At 41.1% G+C, this 26,623-nt stretch overlaps 1 protein-coding gene and 1 pseudogene across 1 annotated transcript; one reads left to right on the plus strand and one right to left on the minus strand.

The window, feature by feature from the left end:
• Positions 1-55: 55 nt before the first annotated feature.
• Positions 56-26,133, minus strand: dhtkd1 (dehydrogenase E1 and transketolase domain containing 1). Its single transcript, XM_085412590.1, has 17 exons — positions 25,869-26,133; positions 25,453-25,605; positions 17,962-18,173; positions 17,681-17,875; positions 17,252-17,521; positions 15,256-15,427; positions 13,226-13,424; positions 8,624-8,936; positions 8,450-8,534; positions 8,205-8,344; positions 7,977-8,127; positions 7,768-7,874; positions 5,844-6,008; positions 5,166-5,248; positions 4,839-5,005; positions 944-1,029; positions 56-855 (listed from the first exon to the last, which is right to left on the minus strand). The coding sequence occupies exons 1-17, from the start codon at positions 26,038-26,040 to the stop codon at positions 754-756; spliced, it is 2,772 nt and encodes a 923-aa protein (XP_085268716.1). The 5' UTR covers positions 26,041-26,133; the 3' UTR covers positions 56-753.
• On the plus strand, positions 21,160-22,603 carry LOC146665115 (uncharacterized; annotated as a pseudogene).
• Positions 26,134-26,623: the final 490 nt, after the last annotated feature.

The following is a 26,623-nucleotide window of genomic DNA, read 5'->3' on the forward strand; positions in this document are numbered from 1 at the left end:
AGCGACTACTCTTATAGAACGAAGCACGTTATTGGTCAAAAAGAAATAGACACACTTACATGAAAACAGATTTATTTTAAAATATACTCTTTAATGCCAATATTCTGATTTGAAGCTTCAGTTTGGTAAAATGGTTAAAACAATTAACTTTAGTTCATATTTGTAAGATAAGAAATGAAACTGGTCTGATAAACATTCAACAGTTTCAATGGTAACTTCCTCCTGGTGATCACGACAGACTTTCAAATCTTCAAGTGTAATGCTAGTTTAGCACTCACATTCTTACATGTTTCAAGGTTAATGCACAAATACACTCCCACTACTTTATGATGTAAACAGTAACTCATGCAGCCTGTGTCCACGAGACAAATAAGCAGTTCCGATTCCTGAAACATGGAATCTGTAGATTTCCCCCTGACAGGCGTCCATCACAGTCACCTTGTAAATGCCGTCTGTAAGGCTTCGTGCCTCCATCCTTAAATACAGGCATGCTGAATGACAGGAGGGAACAGAAGTAGGCTTTTCATTAAAAACAAACACTTAAGAACTACAAGAGAACAAATAAAATCATTAACACTATCCTCTTTCACACATTTCTCTGATTTGAGCTTCATTACTGAACAATTTGTTTAAAAACAGCCCATCCACGCCACGTAAGGGTCCCGCGTATCTGTAGTGCAGCAGATGCAGCATGTAGTGTTGTACCGATGCCTGCAAACTTGATATGTTTTGGTTTGCAGCCTTGTTTAAGTCTTAGGAGAAAGTAGCAGTGAGGATGGCCTCTTGCTGCTGATGATGAAGGGTCCCGATGCCGACAGCAGGGGCGGGCAGAGCGGGCCGGCTCACTAACCGGAGCTGACAAGGACAGAGGAGGAAGTCAATTCGAGTAATATAATTCACTGAGGTTCACAGTGTAGACAGAATTGTTTCAAACTGTGCTCACCTTGCAGGCCAGCTGCTTCTCAAACCTGGGAGCTACAAAAGACCAGGGCCCCATGTTCTGAGGCTCCTCCTGGCTCCAAATGAACTCTGCAAGAGGATTTTAAAAATGTGATTATAACCTACAGTGATACAGGATTTATGTAGGTTAGCACTTTGGTTGAAGTTCCTCTCTTGCAGTTCAGTGAAATTTCAGCTCAGTGTGAAACCAGTTTGCTATAGAGTATTTGGTGAGAACGATAGTACAGCAAACTGAAGTGAAACCTGAGCTTTGTTTCTCATCCACACACACAAAAATGACCATTCAGAACAACTGCCAATCTAAATTATGTCTCTCCGTTTTAATTAAAAAAAACCCCACAAACATACATGTAAAAAAATAAATAAATAAATAAACATGTAGTCATTCGCTAAAGAAAATGTGCCATCTTTCATTTCTAACAGGATTGAATGAAATGTCACGTGGTCTTTATCGGGTCTTGAAATTATTTAAATATAACTTTGGCTGAGTGGTAGTAATAATTTGATTTCTTTTCTTTTCCAGTCTTTTTTGTTGTAGATCTGTTGCTCTGCTTGGGATCGTTGTCTTGTTGCTCGACCCAATTTCAGTCAAACTTTAGCCGTCACACAAACGGCCTCACATTTGACTCTAGGATACTTTGGTATACAGAGAAGTTCACGGTTGACTCGATGACCTTAAACTACCCAGCTGCTGTGGCTGCAAAACAAAACCAAATCATCACTCCTTCACCACCGTGCTCGACACTTGGTATGACATGTGTGTGCTCATATCTAATTGCGATGCTGTGCATTAAGGTCACACATTTCCTTATCTGTCTCATCTGTCTAAAGGACACTGTCGCTAAAGTCTGGTGGTTTGCTCAGACGCAGCTTTGCAAACGTGCCATGTTTTTTTTGTTTCTGGTTTTTCGAGAGAAGACACTTTCTCCTGGTCACACACCAAATAAGCCATATTTCTTAAATCTTTTTTTCTACTGTTATGAAGTTTAGTATGTTAAATGTTAAATGTTGAGGCCTGCAGAATCTGACATGTAGCTCTTGGTTTTTTGCAGTTTCTTTGAGCATTGCACAGTCTGACCTCAGGGTAAATTTGTTGGGATGTCCACCCCTAGAAAGACCGGTTACCGTCTTGAATGTCGCTCACTTGTAAATAATAATAGTGAAAAACATTAGATGTAGAATGATAGGCTTCAAATTGTTTGGAAATGGTCTTTAACCCTTCCTGGATTGATGGGCAGCAGCAATTCTTTCTTTAAGGTCACTGCTGATGTCATTCTTCCTTGCCGTTGTTTTAACACACACCTGAACCAGCAAACTCACAAAACTCCTGCTTTTATGGGCACGATGCATTTGATTGTCAGCTATCAGCTCTTGGCTACTACTTATAGTTTAACTCCTCTCTGGAGGGGAGAGGGAGGGGAAACAGGAGGACAAAGGAGGGGGGAACAACTAAGCTGTAGTGCCTCTTCACCTCACTGTACAATACCTTGTGCAATACTTTTTGTAAATAGTCAACAGTGCAATAGACCTCAATACTTGAAATGTGCAATTCACTTGTATTTTTATTTTTTATTCCTATTTATTCTATTTATCCCCTTCATATATTTTATTTATATTGTCTCTGTATTTATATATGTGTGTGTGTGTGTGTGTGTGTATATATATATATATATATATATATATATAAAATATTCTGTAACTCTGTAACTTCTGTCGGTGCTGTGCTTTTTTGGAAATCGAATTTCCCAGAGGAACCCACCCGAGGGATTAATAAAGTTCTATCTAATCTAATCTAATACTCACAATTCTTGTAGAAGAAGGGTATAGTTAGTTTAAGGGCACGGCACACAGACATAACGTGCCATGTGTCATAATTTGAGCAGTTTGGTCAAAAAGCTCCTCGTCATATACCTCAGTTACCATCTGAAGACCATTATCTGAATCATCAATTTTTCTTTTAAAAAAACAGAACAAATATTTCTGACTGTCCTTTGCTGTATTACTGTTAAATAATAATCAGGATCTTTGTAAGACCAGAACCTATGATTTATACCCCAAAATGTGAAGATATTTTCAGCCCCATGTTTGAAGTCTTCTTATCCTCACAAGCTGCATTTAGCTTTAAAACAAAAGCTGTCTGTGCCTAAAAAGTAAAAAGAGGAACCTAAAAAAAGTATGCAAATCACTCACCGCTTTGAAGGTTCAAAGGCTGTGAGCACAGGGTAATAACAACATTGCTCAGAAAAGCAATTCAAGATTTTGATCTACTCTGAGTCCTCAGCTAAACTTTGCCAGTTGAACACACACGTAGTATTTGTACTGCTGTTTACATAAATGCATTCTTGTGAAACTAAACAAGTAAGGATGGTGTGAATAAGCAAAAAAAGACAATGTTGGCAAGGAAATTTTCTCGTGTATGGAAAGCATGTCCATCATGCCTTGAATGACGCTCACAGGGACAGTAAAGGATAAAGTGAGAGAAACCTGTGAGACAACAGCTGTGCAGTAGGTAAGAGTTTGTCAGATACTTGATGATCTGGCATTTCAACTAAACGGTCGAATGTCGTTTCTGCTTTCAGCTGGATCACATTTAAATTACTCTGACTCAGACTTCAGCAGCGCGCTTTTGTAACCCTCTTCTGTCTGGCAAAAAGTCATCCTTCTAAAGTTTTTGACAGATTGCTAAATTGTATCCGTTTTCTTGATTTTATGACAGGTGGTCTGTTAAATGTAATAATAATTTTAAAAAACAAACAAACAAACAAAAAAAAACCCCAGTAGTTTGTTAAATAGATTTTATAGACCAACCCTTAAAGGTTAACCCCAACACTAACGTTTATAACTTATACAGAAGACACTTCATATGAGGTATGACCTCTCCTGGATGTGATGCAAGCCGTCACCTGTCTGGATCGGAATTACTCTCCATTCCTGAATGAGTGCAGCTGACAGCTGGCTATGCAATGGTCACTGGTTGTAGCTGCCTCTGATGAACGCATCCACCCAGGCATGTTCAGCAAGAAACACGTCAGGACTAAAGGAAAAGGCCAAGGAAGTGTCTGAGTACTCTCCTGATCCAGAAAGGCCTGCACTATTCTGGCGGTGTGGGAACCGGCACCGTCCCACTCAAGCAGCCACCACAGGCCTGGCACGATTACTCATCTCTGTTCCATGAGATTTCCACCAAGCTCAATCAGATGAGAGACTTTCTCTGATGGACATGCGAGGCTGCAGCAGCAGCAGCTCAGAACATCGGTCAGCCACATGGTGGCACTGATGAAAAAAACCGTTCATACACCATTTTTGTGTATACTGAAACCTCTGGATTGCAAATGTAGTAAATTGAACTTATTCTGAGTTTTTTTTCTACAAATAATCTGACTGAAACCAATCAACTACAACCAATATCTACTCACAGAACACGTTTGGATTTTCTAAAAGATTGATTTAAAATAATTTACAGAGAAATGGATTTCAAGCAGAGACTGGAAAAAGATTTCACGACAGAAAACTTGTGATTCTTATTCTGACTCATTAATAAAGTACCGTTGTAATTAAGTGGAAAAAAAGATATTTAGATTTGAGAACTTAAGTGTTTGTAATGTTTAAATGTATTATTGTACTGCTCTGAAAGGACAAACACCACCCGCACCACCCTAACACTAAAACTAATAAAACAAAACATTTTTAAACAACACAAACTAAAATGAAACAAACAAATCTACTCTGAAAAACGAAACAAAACTCATAAACTGATCTGATTAAACTTCAACTACGACTCAAAGCAAACTACTAGTGCACCTTCATCTATAAAGCCGGTGTGTAGCCGGTGTAGGCATGTAGGTGGGAAAACAGAGATTAGTGAGCGGTCACGCTACCTTTGGCTTTGGGGTATTTTTTGAGCTCCTGCTGCAGGGCATCCAGAGGGAACGGACACAGCTCCTCCACGCGGATGAGCGCTGTGTTCTGGTTGGCTGCTGATGTCTCCCTCTGTTTCAGCAGAGCATAGTAGTGCTTCCCAGAGCACAGCACCACCTTCTGGACACTGTGTGGAAAGAAAAAACACTGGATTGGGCTCAGGGTTTGGGCTACTTACATATGTGTTTTTATGGTTCTTTCAAAAATCTGAGCTCCTGCAGTTTCATTTAAACACACAGAAACAATCACACACCCACACTGCAGATTTAATATAACGTCTTCTCTACCTTTCTGCTGACACAGAAGTATCACCCAGCACTGGCCTAAAAGACGTTCCTGGTGCCATCTCAGTCAGACTGGACACGGCCCCCTGGGAAAACAGAATATGTCCTTCAAGCATCGAGATGGAAGCATCTCTGAGGAGCTGGATGTGTCAAATCTGTCCTAGAGACCGATTGGTGACTTCCTGGCAACCACTGGTCGCTAGGGAAAAAAAAAATTATATTCCTGAACTGGTTGGCAAGTGGTTACTGGAGGCTGCTGGCTGTTGCTAGGTAAAATTGATTGCAAAGAGGGTGCTGCACAAAAACCCTCCTTGCGATTGCTTTGGTTGCTAGCAGACTGGTAGTTTCATGGAAGACTGCGAAGACTTAGCAAGTACTCGCCGAGCAGTAGTGAAACTCTGCTGCAGCCAACACCATTCAAAAGGTCCAGCTTTTACTTTGAAAAGTGCACGCAGAGTTTTGGTTTTGGGTGTTTTTTGGTGCAGCACCATATACCTGTTTGTGACCAACTTCATTTTGCATCTTGGTGTGATTGGAGCTTTAATAGTCGATTTCACTGCAACGGCCAGCAACCTTCAAATACCACCCGCAAAAACAGTCACAGAAATTTTCGCATTTTTCCCTAGCGACCGCTGTTTTCGAGGCATTTAAGCCCGGCTGAGCGCGGCCTAAAGTACTCACGGAAAATCTCAGCAGAGTCTTGGGTCCCACAACAACGAGAGGTTTGCGGAAGTTTCGAACCATCTGCCTCCGAAGCAGATGGAAGTACTGAGCGGAGGTGGTGGGGTTGACCACTGACATGTTCACAGTATCGCCGTCCACACCCTCCTCCTTACTGTCGCACATCTGCGAGACAAAAAGAGGAAAAGTTAGCATTCATTTATATTTCAGGTAATGTGTAACTAAACATTAGCTTGAGTAGCTTCCACTCTTGTAAAGCTGTAACATGAATATGAATGATTTTTTTTTTATACCTCACCTACCAAAGATGACACAAAGTAAGTGTTAAGTATGCAAAATTTCAATTTGGTGTTCAATAAATTGCGCCTATTATCGAGGAAATGATTTTAGAAGCAGCCTCAATCCGATGCAATTTGTCTGCTGATTGCTTGCAGCCCATTAAGAAACATTATCGGTGATGATTTGCCATTGATCAAATCTGTACATAATGTGCTCCTGACTACACAGCCTTCCTCTGCACCGAAGAAACCATCTGTAACTTCACACAACAAGCTTTTCATTTAGATCCTACGGGCTATATTAATGTTTAAAATCTCACTTATAGAACCTTTAATTCTCATTACGTGGTTACCATTGTGTCTATTTAAATTATGGTATTATTCACGTATAAAGCTCTCTGCGTGACACTGCATTTGTTATTACAGTTCAACTCTACAAAGGCATGAGTGAAAAGATAATCTGTTTCCTGGCAGAGGTAAAAGATTAAACCTCCATGGAAACTATTCAGGTATTTTTTTAATGTGTTGTCAAGCAACTGATGAATCTGCAGGATCTGAAATGATAGTCATGTCGTGACTGTTTCAGAACCAAAAGAGAGAAGTGGGATGTCTTTCTCCCATGTCTTTGACTTTAGCAGAGTTTAAGATTTTTTTATTACTGCAAAAGTTGTGTAATGGTTAGAGAATACTATGTGGTGAAATCTTTGCCCTATATCCGACTAACTTTGCTTTTCTCTGCAGCTGTTCGTTTGATTCATTTCAAACTTGGTGGGGTAAGTACAGTGCTGAAAACAAATAGTTATTACACAAAGATACCTGAACAACTACACTGAAGCACTTCTACCATTTTGGTAGTCACAAAAAAACTGTAACCCACAATCTGCTCATTACACACACACACACACACACACACACACACACACACACACACACACACACACACACACACACGATATTATTATTGCCCTCGTTTCAAATCATCTTGCTTGCCCGTATACGACACATTTAAGGGATGTTTAAACTGTAGCTTTAACAAAATGGTTTCATAATCTCTGTGAACAGGCTCTGCACTAGTATGATACACTGACAGAGCACTTGTTTATCACAGTATAACACAAAGTCTGTTAAGCTTCAGGGATATCACTGTGCTGTTATGAATCATAAACCATTCTGAATCCATTTCAGCTGCTTTGGTGCAAACTGAAGTGATAACACTGTCCTCTCTTCATCCCTCCGGAGTGATGGCTACAGGCAAAATGGATTCACGATAGTTTATGCTGACTTTGTTTTTACTGTTAGGATCAAGTGTTTCTTTAATTTTGTTGGTGCAGTGCATAAGGAATTGGTTGCACATCGGTGTTATTCCTGATAGGAATTGTCAGGAAAAACGTGTTCTGTGTGTAGACAAATGAAAGAGTGGTTGGAATAATGTAATGAAGAGCACAGACATTCAGCCTGAATAAAAGGCTTCACCTGGGCCCTCATATGGCTAGTCCATCAAATCTGAGCTTAAGTAGCTTTAAGACTGTCATGTCTTTCTGTAATATTAAGTAGCAGGTTAAATAAACAATAGTGAAATTAAGTGATTGACACTGATATGACACGATTGCAGATTAGAAATACCGACACAGTCCTGACTCACTGACCTGGAGGAAGCGCTCCATACGGCAGGAGGAGTGTTCAGGTCCAGCGCCATCGTATCCATGAGGCAGCAGGATCACCATCCCACACTGCAGCAGCCACTTGGCTTCACCTGGAAACACGACAGTTTCACCTCTGATGAAATAATCTTTCTTTTTTTCTTTTTTTTTGACCAAGTTTATTAGAAAATGCGGCAGAGGGGTGAGAAGCTCACCTCCCGAGATGAAGGTGTCAAAGACAATCTGCGCTCCGTTAAAGAAATCTCCAAACTGAGCCTCCCAGATGGGCAGAAGCTTCGGCTGCGCGATGCTCATGCCGTATTCAAATCCGAGCACGGCCTCTTCAGACAGCGGGCTGTTACACACCTAAACACAAGACACCACAATTTGTTGTGTTTTTCATGTTGACACTGATGGTTTTATCTGCTTTGCGAGGGCATTACCTCCAGGAAACCTGTCTGCTCGGGGCTGATGTGATTCAGAGGGATGTACATGTCGTTAGTGTCCTGGCACACAACCATGGCATGCCGCTGACTGAATGTACCTCTTCCAACGTCCTGTCCACTGATACGGATATTAAAACCTGCAGTGACAATAGCTCGAGTTTAAAGGAAACCCCAGGAATTCCCAAACTGGAAATGAGTCATTTTTACTCACTGCTAAAAACACCAGACAAAACGTGACAAACCTTGGCAGAGGAGAGAGCCGAAAGCGAGGGCCTCTGCTGTCGACCAGTCTAGTTTGGTTCCCTCTTCCAGTTTCTGCAGCCGGGCCTGAGTTTACAAAAGCAAAATAATTTAACTGCTGTGATGTTTGGACAAGGCAACGCGGCAGAAGGATTAGAAGCAAAAGATCCCGGTACCTGTACGTGGGTTTTTCCGAGGTGGCTGTGCAGCTGGATTTGCTCAGGGATATCCACAGATTTCACTCCCACAAACTGCAGCAGAGGAATGGGGACACCAGTGTCCCAGGTGGTGACTCTAGCCTGGGGTTCAACAAGATCCCCCCAGCGGCCCTGCAGGTTGGTGGGTGGAGGGCTGTACAGGGTCATGTTGGACAGCTTGTCGTTGAGCATGCTGTAGTATTTGGTTTTGATCTCGTCACGCTCAACTTCTGTCATCAGACCCTCTGAAATCAGCTGGTCTGAGTAGGCGTCTGGGATGCTCTTTCGAGACCTGGAAGGAGCAAACAGGAGATGATCTGATTATTACCCTGTATTCTTTTAAATCAGACGCCCGAGATGGGACCGGGTGCAGACTCGAGCTTTAATTCAAGGGGTTCGACAAAAGCATTGCATTAACTGTTTGGGTATTACAGCCACCTTCAGATGCTCAAAACGAACTGGGCAGTTGACTAAGATGTTTATTTGTCCAGGTTAGGCTTGTTTATTAGTTCATAACAAAGTAAATAAATAAAAATCTGAAAGTGATTCAAAGTATACAAATTGCATTTGTAAATTTTTCACTTGACTTATTATGATGTTAAAGGAGTATGGGCTCAAAATGTGGTCATAAATATTTTGTACTTGTAAAAAAGATTTGTGTGTGCGTAAAAAAGATTTGTGTGTGCGTAAAAAAGATTTGTATGTGTAAAAAGAATTTGTGTGTGCGTAAAAAAGATTTGTGTGTGCGTAAAAAAGATTTGTGTGTGCGTAAAAAAGATTTGTGTGTGCGTAAAAAAGATTTGTGTGTGCGTAAAAAAGATTTGCATGTGTAAAAAAGATTTGTGTGTGCGTAAAAAAGATTTGTATGTGTAAAAAAGATTTGTGTGTGCGTAAAAAAGATTTGTGTGTGCGTAAAAAAGATTTGTGTGTGCGTAAAAAAGATTTGTGTGTGTAAAAAAGATTTGTGTGTGTAAAAAAGATTTGTATGTGTAAAAAAGATTTGTGTGTGTAAAAAGAATTTGCGTGTGCGTAAAAAAGATTTGTATGTGTAAAAAAGATTTGTGTGTGCGTAAAAAAGATTTGTATGTGTAAAAAAGATTTGTGTGTGTAAAAAAGATTTGTATGTGTAAAAAAGATTTGTGTGTGCGTAAAAAAGATTTGTGTGTGCGTAAAAAAGATTTGTATGTGTAAAAAAGATTTGTGTGTGTAAAAAAGATTTGTGTGTGTAAAAAGAATTTGCGTGTGCGTAAAAAAGATTTGTATGTGTAAAAAAGATTTGTGTGTGCGTAAAAAAGATTTGTATGTGTAAAAAAGATTTGTGTGTGCGTAAAAAAGATTTGTGTGTGCGTAAAAAAGATTTGTGTGTGCGTAAAAAAGATTTGTATGTGTAAAAAAGATTTGTGTGTGTAAAAAAGATTTGTATGTGTAAAAAGGATTTGTGTGTGTAAAAAGAATTTGCGTGTGCGTAAAAAAGATTTGTATGTGTAAAAAAGATTTGTGTGTGCGTAAAAAAGATTTGTGTGTGCGTAAAAAAGATTTGTATGTGTAAAAAAGATTTGTGTGTGTAAAAAAGATTTGTGTGTGTAAAAAGAATTTGCGTGTGTAAAAAGAATTTGCGTGTGCGTAAAAAAGATTTGTATGTGTAAAAAAGATTTGTGTGTGCGTAAAAAAGATTTGTGTGTGGACTTAGAAAAAAAACCCCTGCAAGTTACAAGTATGGATTTTTGACCCTATTTTTCTTCCCTTCATCTGATTGGTCAATGTCATGTCAATCACAAATGTAACAATCCAATCAGAGAACAGATGGGTTTGGCTGTCGAGGGGCGCTTTTTTTGAACTGCAGGTCTTTGACGGGAATAAATGCCCTTTTACATGCCAACCCAGCGTTTTCCTTCATCACCACGAAGGTCCTTGAAGGGTGATACCGTTTGAAGCTGGAGGATCGCTATATAAATATCCGATAGCAGCTAGGTCCCCTAACTTTCAGTAGCTGTTGAAAGGATAAAGTTGTGGTATATCAGTGGTTAGAAATAACATTATTACTTTAGGATTAGTTTAACACAAAGTCAGGGCTGACCCAGGACCATTACTGTGAGTCACAGTGCGCAGCATAAAAGTCCTTTCACATCGGATGCAGGATACGCTGCTAATGCTAACTGCTAACTAAAAGCAAAGGATCCAGAATTTGTTACGCTGGCTGCTGGGCTCTGTGGGTTTTTGCAGCTGCTCTACCTGTACTAGATGCACCTGCTCCTTGTCTTTTCTATCTCTGACTTTATGTCCTCTACAAGAGTTTGTTTTTTTTGCTAGTTCTTCAAATGTTCAATAAAAACATGTATGCTAATTCATAACGAAGAAAGCTTTGTAATGAAGACTGTCATTTCCAAAACACTGCCCGCCCCCACCCCGCGGTCCGCAGCGCTGTTGAAAAGGCTGTGGAAGTCCCTGTATTAAACACGTAGACCTGTGACATAAAAATCACCAAACTCGGACAACCACAGACTGTTTTCCTTCGTGGTGATGAAGGAAAACGCTGGGTTGGCATGTAAAAGGGCATTTATTCCCGTCAAAGACCTGCAGTTCAAAAAAAGCGCCCCTCGACAGCCAAACCCATCTGTTCTCTGATTGGATTGTTACATTTGTGATTGACATGACATTGACCAATCAGATGAAGGGAAGAAAAATAGGGTCAAAAATCCATACTTGTAACTTGCAGGGTTTTTTTTTCTAAGTCCACACACAAATCTTTTTTACGCACACGCAAATTCTTTTTACACACACAAATCTTTTTTACACATACAAATCTTTTTTACGCACACGCAAATTCTTTTTACACATACAAATCTTTTTTACGCACACACAAATCTTTTTTACACATACAAATCTTTTTTACAAGTACAAAATATTTATGACCACATTTTGAGCCCATAAAGGAGGTTCAAGGAGATGCTGATGTAAGTGAATTATTATTATCATTACGGGCTGAAAAATTCAAATAAACCAATGAGAGAGATCGCAAAAACCTTTGGAGTGATCAAATCAAAATCCTGGTTTGTTCTTAACAAGAATGGCTATGCTGGCCAGCTCAGAAACACTAAAAGCTCTGAAGACAACTAAAGTGGATGGAGACATAATTCTTTCCTTGGTTAAGAAGCAGCCCTCTGCAGCACAGAGCCGAGTCAAGAACACTCACACGGAGGTAGGCGTATAATTGTCAAGGTCTAGCCTTGATGAATGTAATTACAGAGGGTTTACAACAAGGTGAAAAAACACTCGTTACAAACACAACAAGGCCTGATTAGACTTTGCCAGAAAACATCTAAAAGAAGATCGCACTGATGGGAAAAAAAAAACTTTTTTTGGACCTTTAAGTGATGGGAAGAGGAAATTATGAAGGAGGAGGGACAGATACAGAGATGATGTAATGGTATGGGGATGTATGATCGCCAGAGAACAGGACCGTTTCTGTGTATTAAGTAGCAGGATGAATTATGTATTGTACACAGCTGTACTGTCTGCTTTAACCACATGCTGCAAAACTGATGAGACAGAACTCCACAGTGCAAATAGATAATAACACAAAGAATACTGCAAAAGAAAGCAAGAGCTTCTCAAGACAAAGAAATGGGATATGCTTAAAAAGCCAAGTCGGTCACCTGATCTCAGCACAAACCGCATGTTTTCCAGTTACTGAAGACAAAACTGAAGGCAGAGACCCACAAACAACAGCAACTGAAGGCAGCTGCAGTGAAGGCCTGGCTGAGCATCTCAGTGACGGAAACACATCACCTCATGCCCAAGGATTTTAATCCCAGTAGTTCAATATGATGTTTATTTGTCCAATTAACTGTGAGCTTCTCAAAATTGGGACTTGTCTATTATAATGCAATTCCTAAACTGTTAAACCCCTTGAATTAAATCACATATCGACCGATTTAAAATGTATTGAGGTGGTGTACAGAGGCAAAATTAAAACAAAATGCATAAAAGAACTGACCCAAGAACTGCATCTTTAAAAAAACAAAACAAACCTAGCACCTTTTTTTCACTCCCCATGTGATTAAACAACACTCTTGCATTCACTTTAATCTCTCTCTGGCAGTTAATGATTTCTCCTCTTTGTTGTTCTTCATCCATCTTCTCTTCCCCCTCATCCTCCTAACCAGTCACAGTGTATTGCTTCCCACTCCCTGGTCATGCTGGAGGTCGCTTCCTATTAAGAGAGTTCTTTCTCGCCACGGTCGCCAATTGCTTGCTTTTAGAGGCTCGGCTAATTGTTGCAGTTCTCTCTTTAATGTTGCAGGGTCTTTAACATCCAAAGCAACATACTAAAATGACTGTTGTTGTGAGTTTTTATAGTTTCAAAGCACTGTAGTGGTTTAATAGTTGAAACACTACAATTCAAGTTATGCTTGCCTTTCACACAGAAATAAAAATTCCACAATTACCCAAATACACCATTAAACATCAGCCATTGCTACACGAGTAGACCCATCATGTAAATGCATCAGTGCACCTACAAGAATAATTCAAATCAAACTATCAAATCAAATCAAAGTAAAAGCGATAGCTTTAACTAACCGGATGATCTTGTACATTGCCGGATTGGTGAAAAAAGGCTCGTCCAGCTCATTGTGGCCCCACTGACGGTAACAGATCAGGTCCAGGATGACATCTTTCCTGAAGTGCCGCTGGTAGTCGACAGCCAGGCGAGCGGCTCGCAGCACCTCCTCGGCATCATCTCCGTTTACATGGATCACGGCAGAGTTCACCATCTTACCTGTAGAAGAAATCGCCCATTACACACATGATGAAGGTACCACTTTACAAAGTAAAACTGCACTAACCCTGGCTAATTTAAAAGACCTCTCAGATATCCTATTTCACCGTGTGTATCATATTAGACGCATACATGAAAATAATCCATATTCGAAACCCTCATGAAACTGTTTGACTTAGGCCTCAGGCTGCATGCTACACTCATTTTTAGCCCCATTACTTTGGATTTTTGCATAGAAACAAATGAAGCATCGTGTAATGTGAAGTGTTTTTTTAAACATTACTTTTTGGGCATTTTTGCCTTTATTGGATAGCGGAGCAGTGAAGACAGGCAGGTAGTTGCAAAGAGAGCAGAGGGCAGCAAAAGGCCACAGGTCACTCTCAAATACGGGCTGCTGAATTCTGTGGCCATGTGGTCACCCACTCGCCCACTGAGCTAAAGCAGCACCCCACTGATTCTTTTTCCTTCTCACCATTCATCTTATATGAAAACGTCAGGAGAAAAAAGGCTTTACTGGAAAGATTGCCTGACTAAAGCCTGCTATTTGATTAAGTTGAAACACAGTAGACACAATGTCAGGTCACAGGACATTTTGACATTCGCTGTACTAGGGCTGGGCGATATGACCCAAAATTCATATCTCGATATTTTTTAGCTGGATGGCGATATAAGATATATATCTCGATTTTTTTTTTAAAGCCATAAGTTAAGAACAAAAAGAGAGTTCTTAGTCACACTGTGTCCCAGATGTCACACGGGCACTTTTATTTACATACAGCGTAGATATTACTCAAAAATAAATTATCAGCATTTATTAAATAATCATGGTCCATAAATAAAAGAAAACAATGTTGTTTTTGTGCATAACAAAAAGCTCACAATTGTGCAGTCAAAATGTAAACTAATAGACGCTGAGCATAATAACAAAGAGACAGATTTCACAGCTGCACCACGTCTCTGAACAGGTGCCATTTGTGGTCCTTATACACACACAGTACGTATCACTCTGCGAGGCTCCTCTTCGGTAGCCGTAATCCTCCGACAATCCATCAAGCGGTGCAGCTCCGTAGCTTAGCAAAGTCATATTAAAAATTTTTTGACAGATTGCCGAGTGCTGTGTACCACATAAAATCAGTTCGCGGTCAGTAAGCACAACCAGAATTCATACATAAGGCGCACTGTCGATTTTTGAGAAAATGAAAGGATTTTAGGCCGTGCAGCCCCTCCTGGCTGCATGTCGTTAGCGCGGTTAGCTCGCTAACACGTTGACGCCGTCCAGCCCCACGCACGGGGCGATCCGCGGTAACTCGCTAACGGAGATTTTCCGCTTTCATCTTGTCATTGCCTGCAGGTGAAGCTATGGGGGAGGGGGAGTTGTGTTCAGTGAAGGAGAGGCGAGGCCGAGTAACGTTGCGTAGAGACAAAAGTGGACGAAAGAGAGGCAAACCTGCTGCTCCACAAGTATAATTATAACGTAACATAGACTATATCGATATAAACGATATTGTCACATCTTATATCTCGTATGAAAATATATCGATATTTTTAAAAAACTCGATATATCGCCCAGCCCTACGCTGTACCTCTAATTGACACTGGTCTTGGAAACACTGGGTTTAAATACTTTAGAATGAGCTCCAAAAACTTTGAAGCTGTGACATTTTAAAAGTTTATATTTAGTTAATCTGCAACTCTCCTCACACGCTTTTTATCTCATGTCCGCCTATTCTCAAAGTCTTTTTTTATACACACAAAGCGCTTTCAAATAAATGACTTGCTAATAACGTATTCTCTCTGTACACGGGAATACTGATGAGAAGCTTTCACTGACCAACATCACTGCAGTACAAAGACGATCGTCCTCTTTCCGACGGGGTGGTGTAGCCCACTTGGTTATTCACGATGAGGTGGATGCTCCCACCCACTCTGTAGTGAGGAAGATTTGAAAGGGTCAGAGTTTCAGGAACGATGCCTTGACCAGTGAACGAGCCGTCGCCGTGAATCTGTGAAGAAGGAAGAAAGAAGAAGTTATCTCATCGTACAAACGAACATCATCTAACAAATCCTGCTTTTTTTATACTGACCTGATTAGCTATGATTCTTTGGTGTGGTGTGTGTAGTCAACATGCAGAAAGTACAATTATAAAGTTTTAAAATATGTCATATTTGACCTCTGACCTCTCCTTCAAGGTCAACATAATGATCTGAAGGTCAAATTGATAGCAATGCTATACAGAGCTATTTAAAACTATTATTCTTACCACCAGTGTTTGTGTTGACAACATATAGGCATTTATGGAAAGGGGATATGGGGATTCTAAATATTGCATTATAGTTATAGCAACCAAATATCATGTCCCATTTGACCTCTGACCTCCCTTTTACATTTCACATCTGTCTTTCTTTCAAGGTGACCCCAAAAAGCACTTTACCTTCAAAGAAAATGTTTTGAAGAGGAAGAGAATGAGCTTCCTGGTTGGTTAGTTAGTATAACATTATATAATAAGCACAAGTTAAAGTTGTGATGTCTGTAAGTCACAATATTAACATGAGGTAGAGCGAATAAATGTAAAATTGTCAAATTAAAAGTACCGTAATTGTCGGGCTATAAGCCGCTACTTTTTGCACAAGCTTTGAACCCTGCGGCTTTTAGTCAGGTGCGGCTTTTCTATGGATTGTCCATGAGCGGATTTGTTTTGTTTGTTCCGCTGTTGTACGGCACTACGTTGCCTGGCGGAAGGATCGAGGTTCAAGAGTGGTATGTTGGTCACATGTCCATCCGCCAGGCAACGTAGTGCCGTACGAAGTAGCGCGAAAAACAAACTTCAAAGTAGCACTACGCGTTCAGCGGGAGGTGTGGATGATGAGCGGTGATAAACTTGCGAAAAGCAAGTTATGCCCAACTCCACCATTGGATTCTGACAGCGTGGAAAAGTGTGAAAACATCCACGATCACCAACGGATTTCGAAGGGCTGGACTGCTGCATGATGGAGAGGAGGACACCGCCACGGCCCTTCTGAGGGTGTTCGACTCTGACACTGACAACGAGGATTTATTTGGTTTTGAAAGTGACAATGAAAGAGAGAAGCGGAGAGTGGATGACGAAGCCATCCTGAACCTGTTCGTTTCCGACACTGGAGGAGAGGACTTTGGTGGTTTTAGTGCGCAGGAAGAAGAGAAAGATGGTGGTGAATGACTGACTTTTCTTCTTGATAAAGCCGTGTCACTGCACCTGAGCCTAAAAGGTAGTCTGAATCTATTTTTCTGGTGTGCTGTAGGTTATTATGTACTACATTTGTTACTCATTTATGAAGCACAGTACATGTTTTGTACTTGTAATTACCGGTACTTGTACATGTACCCTAAAAAGTTATGCAAATATGTACTCATAACTTGTTTTTCAAAATATTAATAAAAGTGATGTCACCAAACAGCCGTCTCTTTCCTGACAATTCGCTTTGTGCATATTCTCTTACATATGATAAGTCAACATTGAAACCTGCGGCTTTTAGTCAGGTGCGGCTAATGTATGTACAAAACAGGATTTTCCCCTGATTTTAGCTTGTGCGGCTAATATTCAGGTGCGCTCTGTAGTCCGGGAAATACGGTAATAATTGTTCTTCATTAATTCATTAAAGCATACAGTGATTTCTTAAGCATTTTGGAAGGGAGAGGGAATCTTTTTCAGCACACAGAAGTAAAACACTTTTTTATTTGTTCCAATAGAGCTATTTGTGTTCGTTTATGAAATTCCACACTAACAGACTCATCACTTTTTCTAGCAAGTTCTAAAATATGTCCTCACGCGTGCGTGCAGCTGTGATACCTGCAGACAGATGACTTGGTCCCCAGGTTGGGCGTCGTCTTCGGGCGAGTAGTCCCCTTCTTTCCGGAGCTGCTGCCTGGCTCTGGTTTTGCCCTGAGCCACGGGGTTGATGGCCTCAAGGTGAGATGGGTTGGGCAGCATGGTGACATGAAGGGGGTGTTTGGCTCTGAAATCTAACTCCACCGAAGAGGTGAGGTGGGAGAGGACGTCACCGATGGCCAGCGAGGTGTCGGGGAACTCGCTGAGGCCGCGCATCTTGCGGAACATAAGCTGGAGAGAAAAATGAGGGAAGCACAGCGTTATCCGAGACCGTCTCGCTTTTGTTTGTCGTGGCGAACAAAAGCTGTTCAGTGATGTTAAAGAAAATAAAAGATAATCTTGAATACCGTGACTAAAATGCAGTATACGGGTCAGATTAAATATCCAAACCTCAGGTGGGAACTTGAGCAGGCCTGTCAGGAGGTTGAGTCGGCCTCGGTGAGGCATGCCGATCACAATGTCAGTGACTCCACTGTGGGCAGACCGGTGGAAGAGCTCAAAGAAAAACCCCATCATGCTCTCTGCTCCCTCTCCTCCATAACGCTTCACAGTAGCAAACTTGGTGGCCAGAAAGTGGTCGAATTCCTGCAGGTCGAAAGAGGAATATTATGAAGTGGATGTCATTGAGATCACGTGCTACAATTCTTTTTTATTACTCTTCTGAAACCTGCCTGCGACTCTAGCATGATCTTGGCCAGCTGCCTTCTCTCCTCTGGAGAGAAATTCTCTCTCTTAAGCTCCTCGAAGCGGTCAGCGAACCACTCCCTCTCATCCAGACTGCTCAGCTGGCCGGGCTCCACTGACAGGTGGCCACAGTAGGCTTCTTCCAGGTAGGCCTGAACCTCTTCCACAGAAGCCTGCGCTTTCCCAAAGTGCCGCAAACCTGCAGAATCACATGTAACGAGTAAAGCAAGCAACACCTACCTGTGAATTGTAAGGGTGGGGGAGGGTCACAGAACAAAAACAGCCCTAATATGTATTTTTTTAGTGTTCTGTATTCACAGATGAATAAACACTGTATATTTCACAAATGATATGAAGCTAGATAACATGCTAGAAAGCAATGAGAACTAGGGCTGGGCTATATCATACCGTTCACTGGTGTAATTTTGGGCAACGATAGGAAAATGAAATATCGCGATAGAATATCGGTAAAACGCGCATGCGCAGTGCCTATATTTACATACGCACATGATGGCGACGCAGAATGAGGAGAGCGAAAGTGGATTCTTGAATGACACAGATGAACCAGAATTGGTTTGTAAAAATGCTGCAACTTCAGTGGTGTGGCACTGGTTTAGCTTTCGTCCGTCAGATACACAACAAAGCACTATTTTTGGTACAGCATGCTAGCAGGCCGTCGTTATTACCGTGTTGTTTGGAAACACTTAAAATCAATCCTTTGATTTTTCTGAAAATCGACAGTGCCCCTTATAATCCCGTGTGCCTTATGTATGAATTCTGGTTGTGTTTACTGACCTCCAAACGATTTTATGTCGTACACGGCGCTCGAAAATCTGTCCAATGTTTTAGTACGACTTTGCTAAACTACGAAGCCGCACCGCTTGATGGATTGTAGGAGCATTAGGTCTATCGTGGGCCTCGCGGAGTGATACGTACTGTGCTTCAACATAATATACACACACAATAGGTAATAACCTCTTTTTAAGTTTTGTGGATATTATACATGGTTATGCTGAGGACATGTCGGCCAATTTCCACTGGAAATGCCGTTTGGTTAAACTGTCAGCAAGGAATTTGCACTGTTACATTTTTATATAACTTTAATGCACATAAAAACAGCTGCTTGTTTAAGTGAAAATACATTGATGGGGTTTTTTGCACTAATAAAGTTGTGGAGTTGTAAAGCATTTTGTCTAGTGTCAATTATATCGTCAGTTATATCGTTATCGCAAATTTTCAAATGTATATTGTGATAAATATTTTTGGTCATATCACCCTGCTCTAATGAGAACAAACTACATTTTAATAATAAAACTTGCATACTTTAAAATTTTACAGGGTTTTTTTTCAGGACTTTAACCTGCAATCATTTTACTCTGACTTTACACTTTTAAACCAAGAATCGAAATTCTCAAATGTTGCATAAAATGTAAATAAAACAGAATGCACCTGTTTACAAATCGAATCCTAAGACTTAACGAGGTAACGACAAGCTGCTGTTACCGTGAATTACTGCGACTAGTCTGATCCATTGACACGCATCACTAGCACATAAGAACATGGGTGATGATTGAGTGCAGTGGGTCACATGGTCACGTTCCCTCCCTGTAAGCCTGTGATCAGATGGGGTCTGTCCAGTCCAGCGCTTGTTGTTGTAACCAGTTCAGATCTAGACCTTTCAGCATGTGGCTCTAATAATATGGTTATCCTGGATGAAGAGGACGGTCCTTCAAGTAAGCAACACAAGACAGTTAAGGAAGCTGAATGTGTAAGTAAAAGTGGAACTATGTCTGCTGTAACGGTTTCCTTTAGGGATTTGATTTTTTAACGGTTATATACACTCACACGCCGCTTTAACAGGTACAGCCAAGGTTTTTATCGTTAACGAAAACTAACGAAATAACAAAAACTAGAAGTGAAAAAACATTTTCGTTAACGGAAATAAAAATAAAAACAAAAAAAGGAAAACTAACTAAAACTGTAATGAGTGTTCACAAAACTAAAAATTAACTGAATTTATAGCAAAAATGTGTTTAGTTTTCATTGATGTGTGCGTGTCATACAATAGTCAAGGGTGAAAATGAAGTTTAGTTTCCAGATTTTTTGCTTGCTGTCTCATTATGCCAGCAGGTGGCCAGTACGTTAGTCGAGTCGTCTGTGTTGCTGCTCCATCCACGCGCAGAATCATGTCAGGAAAAGTCGGGAGAAAGCGCCAGAGTCCAATAGAGATTGAAAATGTGACGTCGCTCAGGGGTAAAACCGCAAAGAATTCTGGGAACTCGTGGCAAGAGGTACTAGCGCACGCAGGCTTTCAATTGAAATCAGTTATACAGCGATAAAAAGAAACACAAAAAATGGCAAGAAGCTGTTGTATTACAGTTTTTCTCAAATGTTAAAACACAAAAGCCAATCCTGTAACCCAAATGACCAGTAGTCTAAACACATTTACTAAATGTAGCCACCATATTCCAGTACCATAAACACATGTCACATGAAGACACAATTCACAAAACACAACCCTCTGTACTCATAAATCTAAACACATTTTTCCTTGCTAAAACACATGTTGCAAAACAACTCTGCTCATATTCTCAAATGAAAGCCCATGTGATGCAAAATGCTTGCCACAGTCACCAATCTTTGAACACAGGGAACACACCTGGCGTCAGTCACTACACACAACGACTCAAAATTGAAGACACCTGTTGCTAATGATGTGACCCCACCTATAAAAGCATAGTTTGGTGAAGATGCCAAACAATCACAATGGATGAAGGCATTCGAGCGTGCGGAAGGAGAAGAGCTGCAGGCCAAAGAGGAAGAGGGGTTGAGATCAGAGGAGGAAGAGGTGAAGGCCTAAGAAGAAGAGGAGTTCGGAGTAGAGGAGGAAGAGAAGGAGGCCAACAAGAGAGAGGAGAAGGTCCAGGTGGGAGAAGAAGACAACCTCGCACCATCATAACAGATGATATGCGAGCAACAGTAATTGATCATGTCATTGTCCATGGCATGGCTGAAGCGGGACGAAGAGTACATCCAAACCTGAGTAGGTTCACCGTGGCCACCATTATCAAGGCATTTAGACAACACAACAGGTGTAGTACGCTATTGCTTTCTTTGTCACACTACAGTTTTACAGGCCTGTGAAAGTGGTCTGTTACTTTACATGTAGTTTTACATATAAATCAGTCAATTGACAACACATGTTTCTTTCTTTAGAGCTGAAAGAATGCCACATAGAGGTGGGAGGGTTGCCATATTCACAGCGGCACAAGAAACCCTCATTGCAGATATGGTCCGTGAGAACAACTGCATTAGACTCCGAGAGATCAGAGACAAAGTCATTGCAGATAATGTAAACTTTGAGAACATTGATGCTGTCAGCGTGTCCACAATAGACCGAGTTCTCAGGCGCCAACAGATGAGGATGAAACAGGTCTACAGGGTTCCCTTTGAGCGCAACTCTGCGCGACACATAGAACAACGTTACGAGTATGTGCAAGTACGTATACATCCATGTCCACAGTACAGTTAGTGGACATACTGTGTTGCTTAGTGGCCTACATTACTTCTGGACAATACTGTGCTACCTGATTGACCGTTCTGAACACCTGTACGCTTTTCCATGTTCACAGAGGATAATGCAGTTGGACGCGATGGCCAGACCCCATGAGTACCTCTTCCTGGATGAGGCTGGCTTCAACCTCCAGAAACGAAGGCGAAGAGGCCGTAACATCATTGGCCAAAGAGCCATCACTGAGGTTCCTGGCCAACGGGGGGGTAATATTACTCTTTGTGCAGCTATGGGTACAGAGGGGCTTGTCCACCGGCATGCTGTCCTTGGGTCTTACAACACCCAACGTCTCCTCACCTTCCTAGAGGAGCTAAAAGACATTCTCCTGGACCGTCAACAACACCATCCTAGGCTAGCACATCACATGTATGTGATCATTTGGGACAACGCCCGCTTCCACAAAACACACCAAATCAGAGAGTGGTTCACCACCAACAGTGACCACTTTTTAAACGTCTGTCTGCCACCCTACTCCCCTTTCCTGAACCCTATAGAGGAGTTCTTCTCATCATGGAGATGGAAGGTGTATGACAGACAGCCATACACAAGAGAGAACCTCGTACGGGCAATGGAGCTGGCCTGTGCTGACATCCCAGTGGAGGCCTTCCAGGGATGGATTCGCCATTCCAGGGCGTTTTTCCCGCGGTGCCTAGCAAGGGACAATATAGCCTGTGATGTGGATGAGGTGATGTGGCCCAATGCAGCTCGGCGACATGATGCCGCACAGTGACTGTGTGTAATACTGTAAAAAGACCGTGTAGACAATAAAAAAGACTTCACACCCTGATCATGTTTCCGAGAGTACTGTTGTGTGCGATAGATTCTGTTTTTGCATTGAGTTGTGTTACAGTAGTGTACGTACATGCAGGATGTTTTTATAGATTTATAGTCTTCATGTGAAACTCACAAATCTAAATGCCTAATCCTCTGCAGGGTTCTATGACGATCCGTTACTGTACAGTTTATAAAAATATGCATTGGCAGTTATGAACCAAAGAACCTTCTCACAAATTGAGCATTGTGTTTTCAATTGTTTTGCTGTAGTGTGTAATGCTGTGTATAGTGTTTACAGTTTTGACAGCTTCGAGCTGCTCTCTTGGTGTGGGAGTTTGAGTTTTGCAGTGGGAAGGTGTGGTTGTGTTTATGTAGCTTTAGAGAAGGGTGTTGTGTTTGGACATTGGGGGACCTGGTGGTAACGTTTGTGACATGTGTTTTAGCATTTGAGAAAAACTGTATTAACTGCAATAGCCGGTCGCATGACAGCCACGGGAAGCCGACGAGTAAAGAGATCAGTTGTTATCGGATTACGTCGTTGAAGAGAAATTGTTCGAGCCATGTTTCCGAAGTAACAAAGAGGCGACTGGATTGCAGCCATTCAAAGACCAAATATAACGTCCCAGAACAATCCAGCTCACAGGTTAGTCTGCTCCAAGCATTTCCACAAAGGTCAGTCTGCTGTTGTAGTTAATGCGTCATTTTTCTTAACATAATTGGTGATATAGGTTACAAGCAAGTCTGGCGCTGAACAGAAATTGTCGCGCTATGCTCCTTTATTTATTGTGCATAAATAGTGAATTGTCCTGACACAATATTGCATTTCGCTTCTGTTATTATGGTACAGTGACAAAAACATATACTTTTATTCACAGGATAAAACAGTTGTTTTGTATCACTAATTGCCCAGTACGATTACAGCATACAATATTATTGTCACTGCTACATTTCTGTGATGCGTACCAGAAATTATTTCTACTACTAATTAATTACCATTGAGCTCAAAGGTCCTATTAATAAACGGTTAACGAATGTGTATTTATGAAGACGATTTGTGAGACTGGTAAACTTATGATATGTACGATGGTCTTTACTTTCTACACGGTGCATTTCAAAGTCCTGCACCCATCCGTCGGTAAACTGTACCTGGGCTTGTTGCAGTGACCTGAAGTTACTAAACTTCATGAGTGTATGCACTCACTCCAAGAACCGTATAATTATAAATATGAGCGTGGTGAAAGTTGGGCAGCACGCTAACGTATTTTGTCCCTCTGTGTGCTCGTAAGGGTCTAACCCTTTCACTGGTTTGATTTTTTTCCTCGTATCTTTTCTTTGACTTTTCATTAAGTCTGTCTTTGTACGGACCGGCATTGTTCTCCTTCGTTTTGTACATACCTTTTTGGGGGGCAAAGAAAAAGCAAGAATTTATTGGAACCGAAGAATGAACGTTTTGCGGTGCTGCAAATGCTTGCATTTGATGCAGGTACTTGGATTGTTTTGCCACGAGTTACCGGCATGCAATGCGCGAAAGTCACGTGGTCTGTCAATCTCTATTTGGGATTACTTTGAATATGACTGTGTTTTGAATAAAGCAAGTGTCTTGTAGTGGAAAGAGACAAATTATGAGGGACATTTCTAAAGGGAAAAAATACCACAAACCTTAAAGTGCACTTGAAAAGCTCACACAAGAAGGCTAACCTAGCTTACCTTGAGAAGGTAAGGGAGCACACTCAACCCTCATCCCCAGAAAACAGAAGCTAACCCCAGGCAAGGCAGCGTGATGCATCCCGAGACAACAGGACTGGGGTATCTACATAACTGTTTGAGTAAATTGCCTTCAAAAAGTTTATCAATTCACTTGAACCAAAATTACGAACACCCAGTGCTGCGAGAGTTAATAGTCTCATTGGGGCCAAGAAATACATTTTATAGTTGCCTGGTATCAGTGGTTGTTCATCTGCCTTCATTTATTTATTTAAAGAACCCATAGGTGGGAATGTGGGTTAGCCCTGCGTTAGCCCTGCGACAGACAGGCGACCTGTGCAGGGTATGGTAGCTGGAATAGCAACATACCCAAGGATAAGCAGAAGAGAATGACTGATATGATGAAACTGGGATTTTCTTACACTTAATTATTGCAAACACAACTAAAACTATAACTGAAACTAATCAAAACTAAACTGAAACTAAGGATTTTCAAAAAAATAAAAAACTAAACTAGCAAACAATTGGTAAAAACTAATTAAAACTGATATAAAATTGAAAATCTGAAGTCAAAACTAAATAAAAAATAAAAACTAATGAAAATTGCAAAACTATTAAAACCCTGGGTACAGCTGCTTGTTAATGAAAATATTTAACAGGCCAGTGACATCACAGCAAGATGACCAGCTCAGGTGTAAACAGCCTGGAATAAAGAGCCATCCTGCCTTGCCCAAGTATTAGTGCTGACCACGTCCTTTTATGAGCGCCGTGTAGACGTCTTCTGATGGCTCGTTGTGACTGGACAGCACACCATGTCAAAGTTAAAAAAACAAAACAAAAAACGTTTTGTGTTCAATGGATCAAATTTTGCTTCTTTACATAAGCCTGTAGAGAACTTTTAATTTTTAACCTCATAATTAGGCGTAATAATGGTGCAGTAACAGATGCAACCACTCAAATTTTGCATAACAAAACATAAAAACAACTTTATGTGCATGAACCTTAAAGAGTTCATGCTTTAGCATTAAGTCATGGATAAAATGGTGTGTGTCGTTTTGTTTTCTCCCCTACAGCCATTTTTGGACTCCTCACTTTCAGAGACAACTGATGATCAACCAGGTGTTGCGCAAGAATGGCACATGCTAACAAGTAAGTACAAGTTGTGTTGAACACAGAGTCCTCAGTTAAACATCAAAACTGGAGTGCAGCAAATACTGGGATGGGCAGGATTTCATAATGAAAGGCAAACGCCATATAAGTTTAACACTTTTTAAACAGCAAAAAGTAGAGAGTTGGACGTGATTAACACTTAAAAACTCAGAGTGAAATGACATTGTGGGTGTTATTTTTCCCCCCTCATAGTTTAAAAAAGGTAAACAAGTGTGAGTATGCTAACTTCAGGTGCATGCTTTCTGCAGGATTCCTTTACCTGAGGTGTTGAGTTGTCCACTCATGGTGCCAGTCAGCATGCTAATCTCCGGGACACTGTCAACAACAGGCTTTTGGGGTAGCAAAGGGTTAATTTTAGCAGCCTTGTGTCCGTGAGCTCTGTATGCCTCCACCAGTCTAGCTAGAGCATGATCTGAACACAAGAGAAGAGAACAACGCGTGACAGCGAGCTCACATTAAATAAATGACGCGTTCACTGCACAGCAGTTAACAGCTACAACAGCTTCCAGAGTCAACGATAGGCCACCTAAACAGAATATCATTCAAACTCGTATAAAAATACCGCGGAATAAAATAACCCCACAAACAAGCGTTAATGCAACTGTCTTTGCGGAGCCTCTATGTTAAACGACGGTAACTTAAGGGGACCGTACTGCAATTTAACTCCATACTGACCTTGATTTAGTGCAGCCACCCGCTCGCTCTGCCACTTCTGGTCCCGCTCGGTGCTCTTGGGTCGGTACCCGTAAACACCTCTCTCGGTGTGATAACTGCAGCCGACAACCTGCCGAGCGACGCTCTGCGGCAGTCTGCTCAGCGAGCTTTTCAGCAAAATCAAGGCCGACATGTTTCCAGGTCTTTAGTCTCGCATGAGATAGCGGCACACATCTGAGAACAGGCTACAGGACGGCAGCCATACTGCCCGGAGGAGGGACACGTTAATGGGAGGAGATGTCGCATCGGCAGGCGATTGGCTGAAGCTTATCTGGTCGATATTTAAGTCGAGTAAATGGTATTTAATTTTACTTAAACACAAGGTTTGAATCTGTAGGGCACGAGGTTACATTTTTACATTTCGGGCCAGCGCTATGTTGTCTTTAAGATGGCTAAAAATCTCAGAAGCAAGTGAAGTAGCGCAACAGGTGTCCAAGCGACGACGATGTGCTGAGTTCAGGGACTTCTTAAAACATCGTAATTACCACTGGAGAGCAAGATTATTATAATTAACTGAAACTGAACTTAAAATTTATAAAAGCATGCATTTAAGGCATGAAAAACACTTTGAAATAACTAAAAAGAAAGAAAGAAAATAGGTGTGGGGAAAAAAATCAACAAAAACGTTTTATTTTTTTAAAATACATTTTATTTTTGATTTTTTTTTTCTCTTTTGCGGGAAAAATACTTACAAAACGACTTAAAACAAAATATAG

The sequence above is a fragment of the Rhamphochromis longiceps genome, linkage group LG7 (assembly GCF_057381845.1).
Source record: "Rhamphochromis longiceps isolate RC_006_pf linkage group LG7, R_longiceps_female_GT1.1, whole genome shotgun sequence".
NCBI lineage: Eukaryota > Metazoa > Chordata > Actinopteri > Cichliformes > Cichlidae > Rhamphochromis > Rhamphochromis longiceps.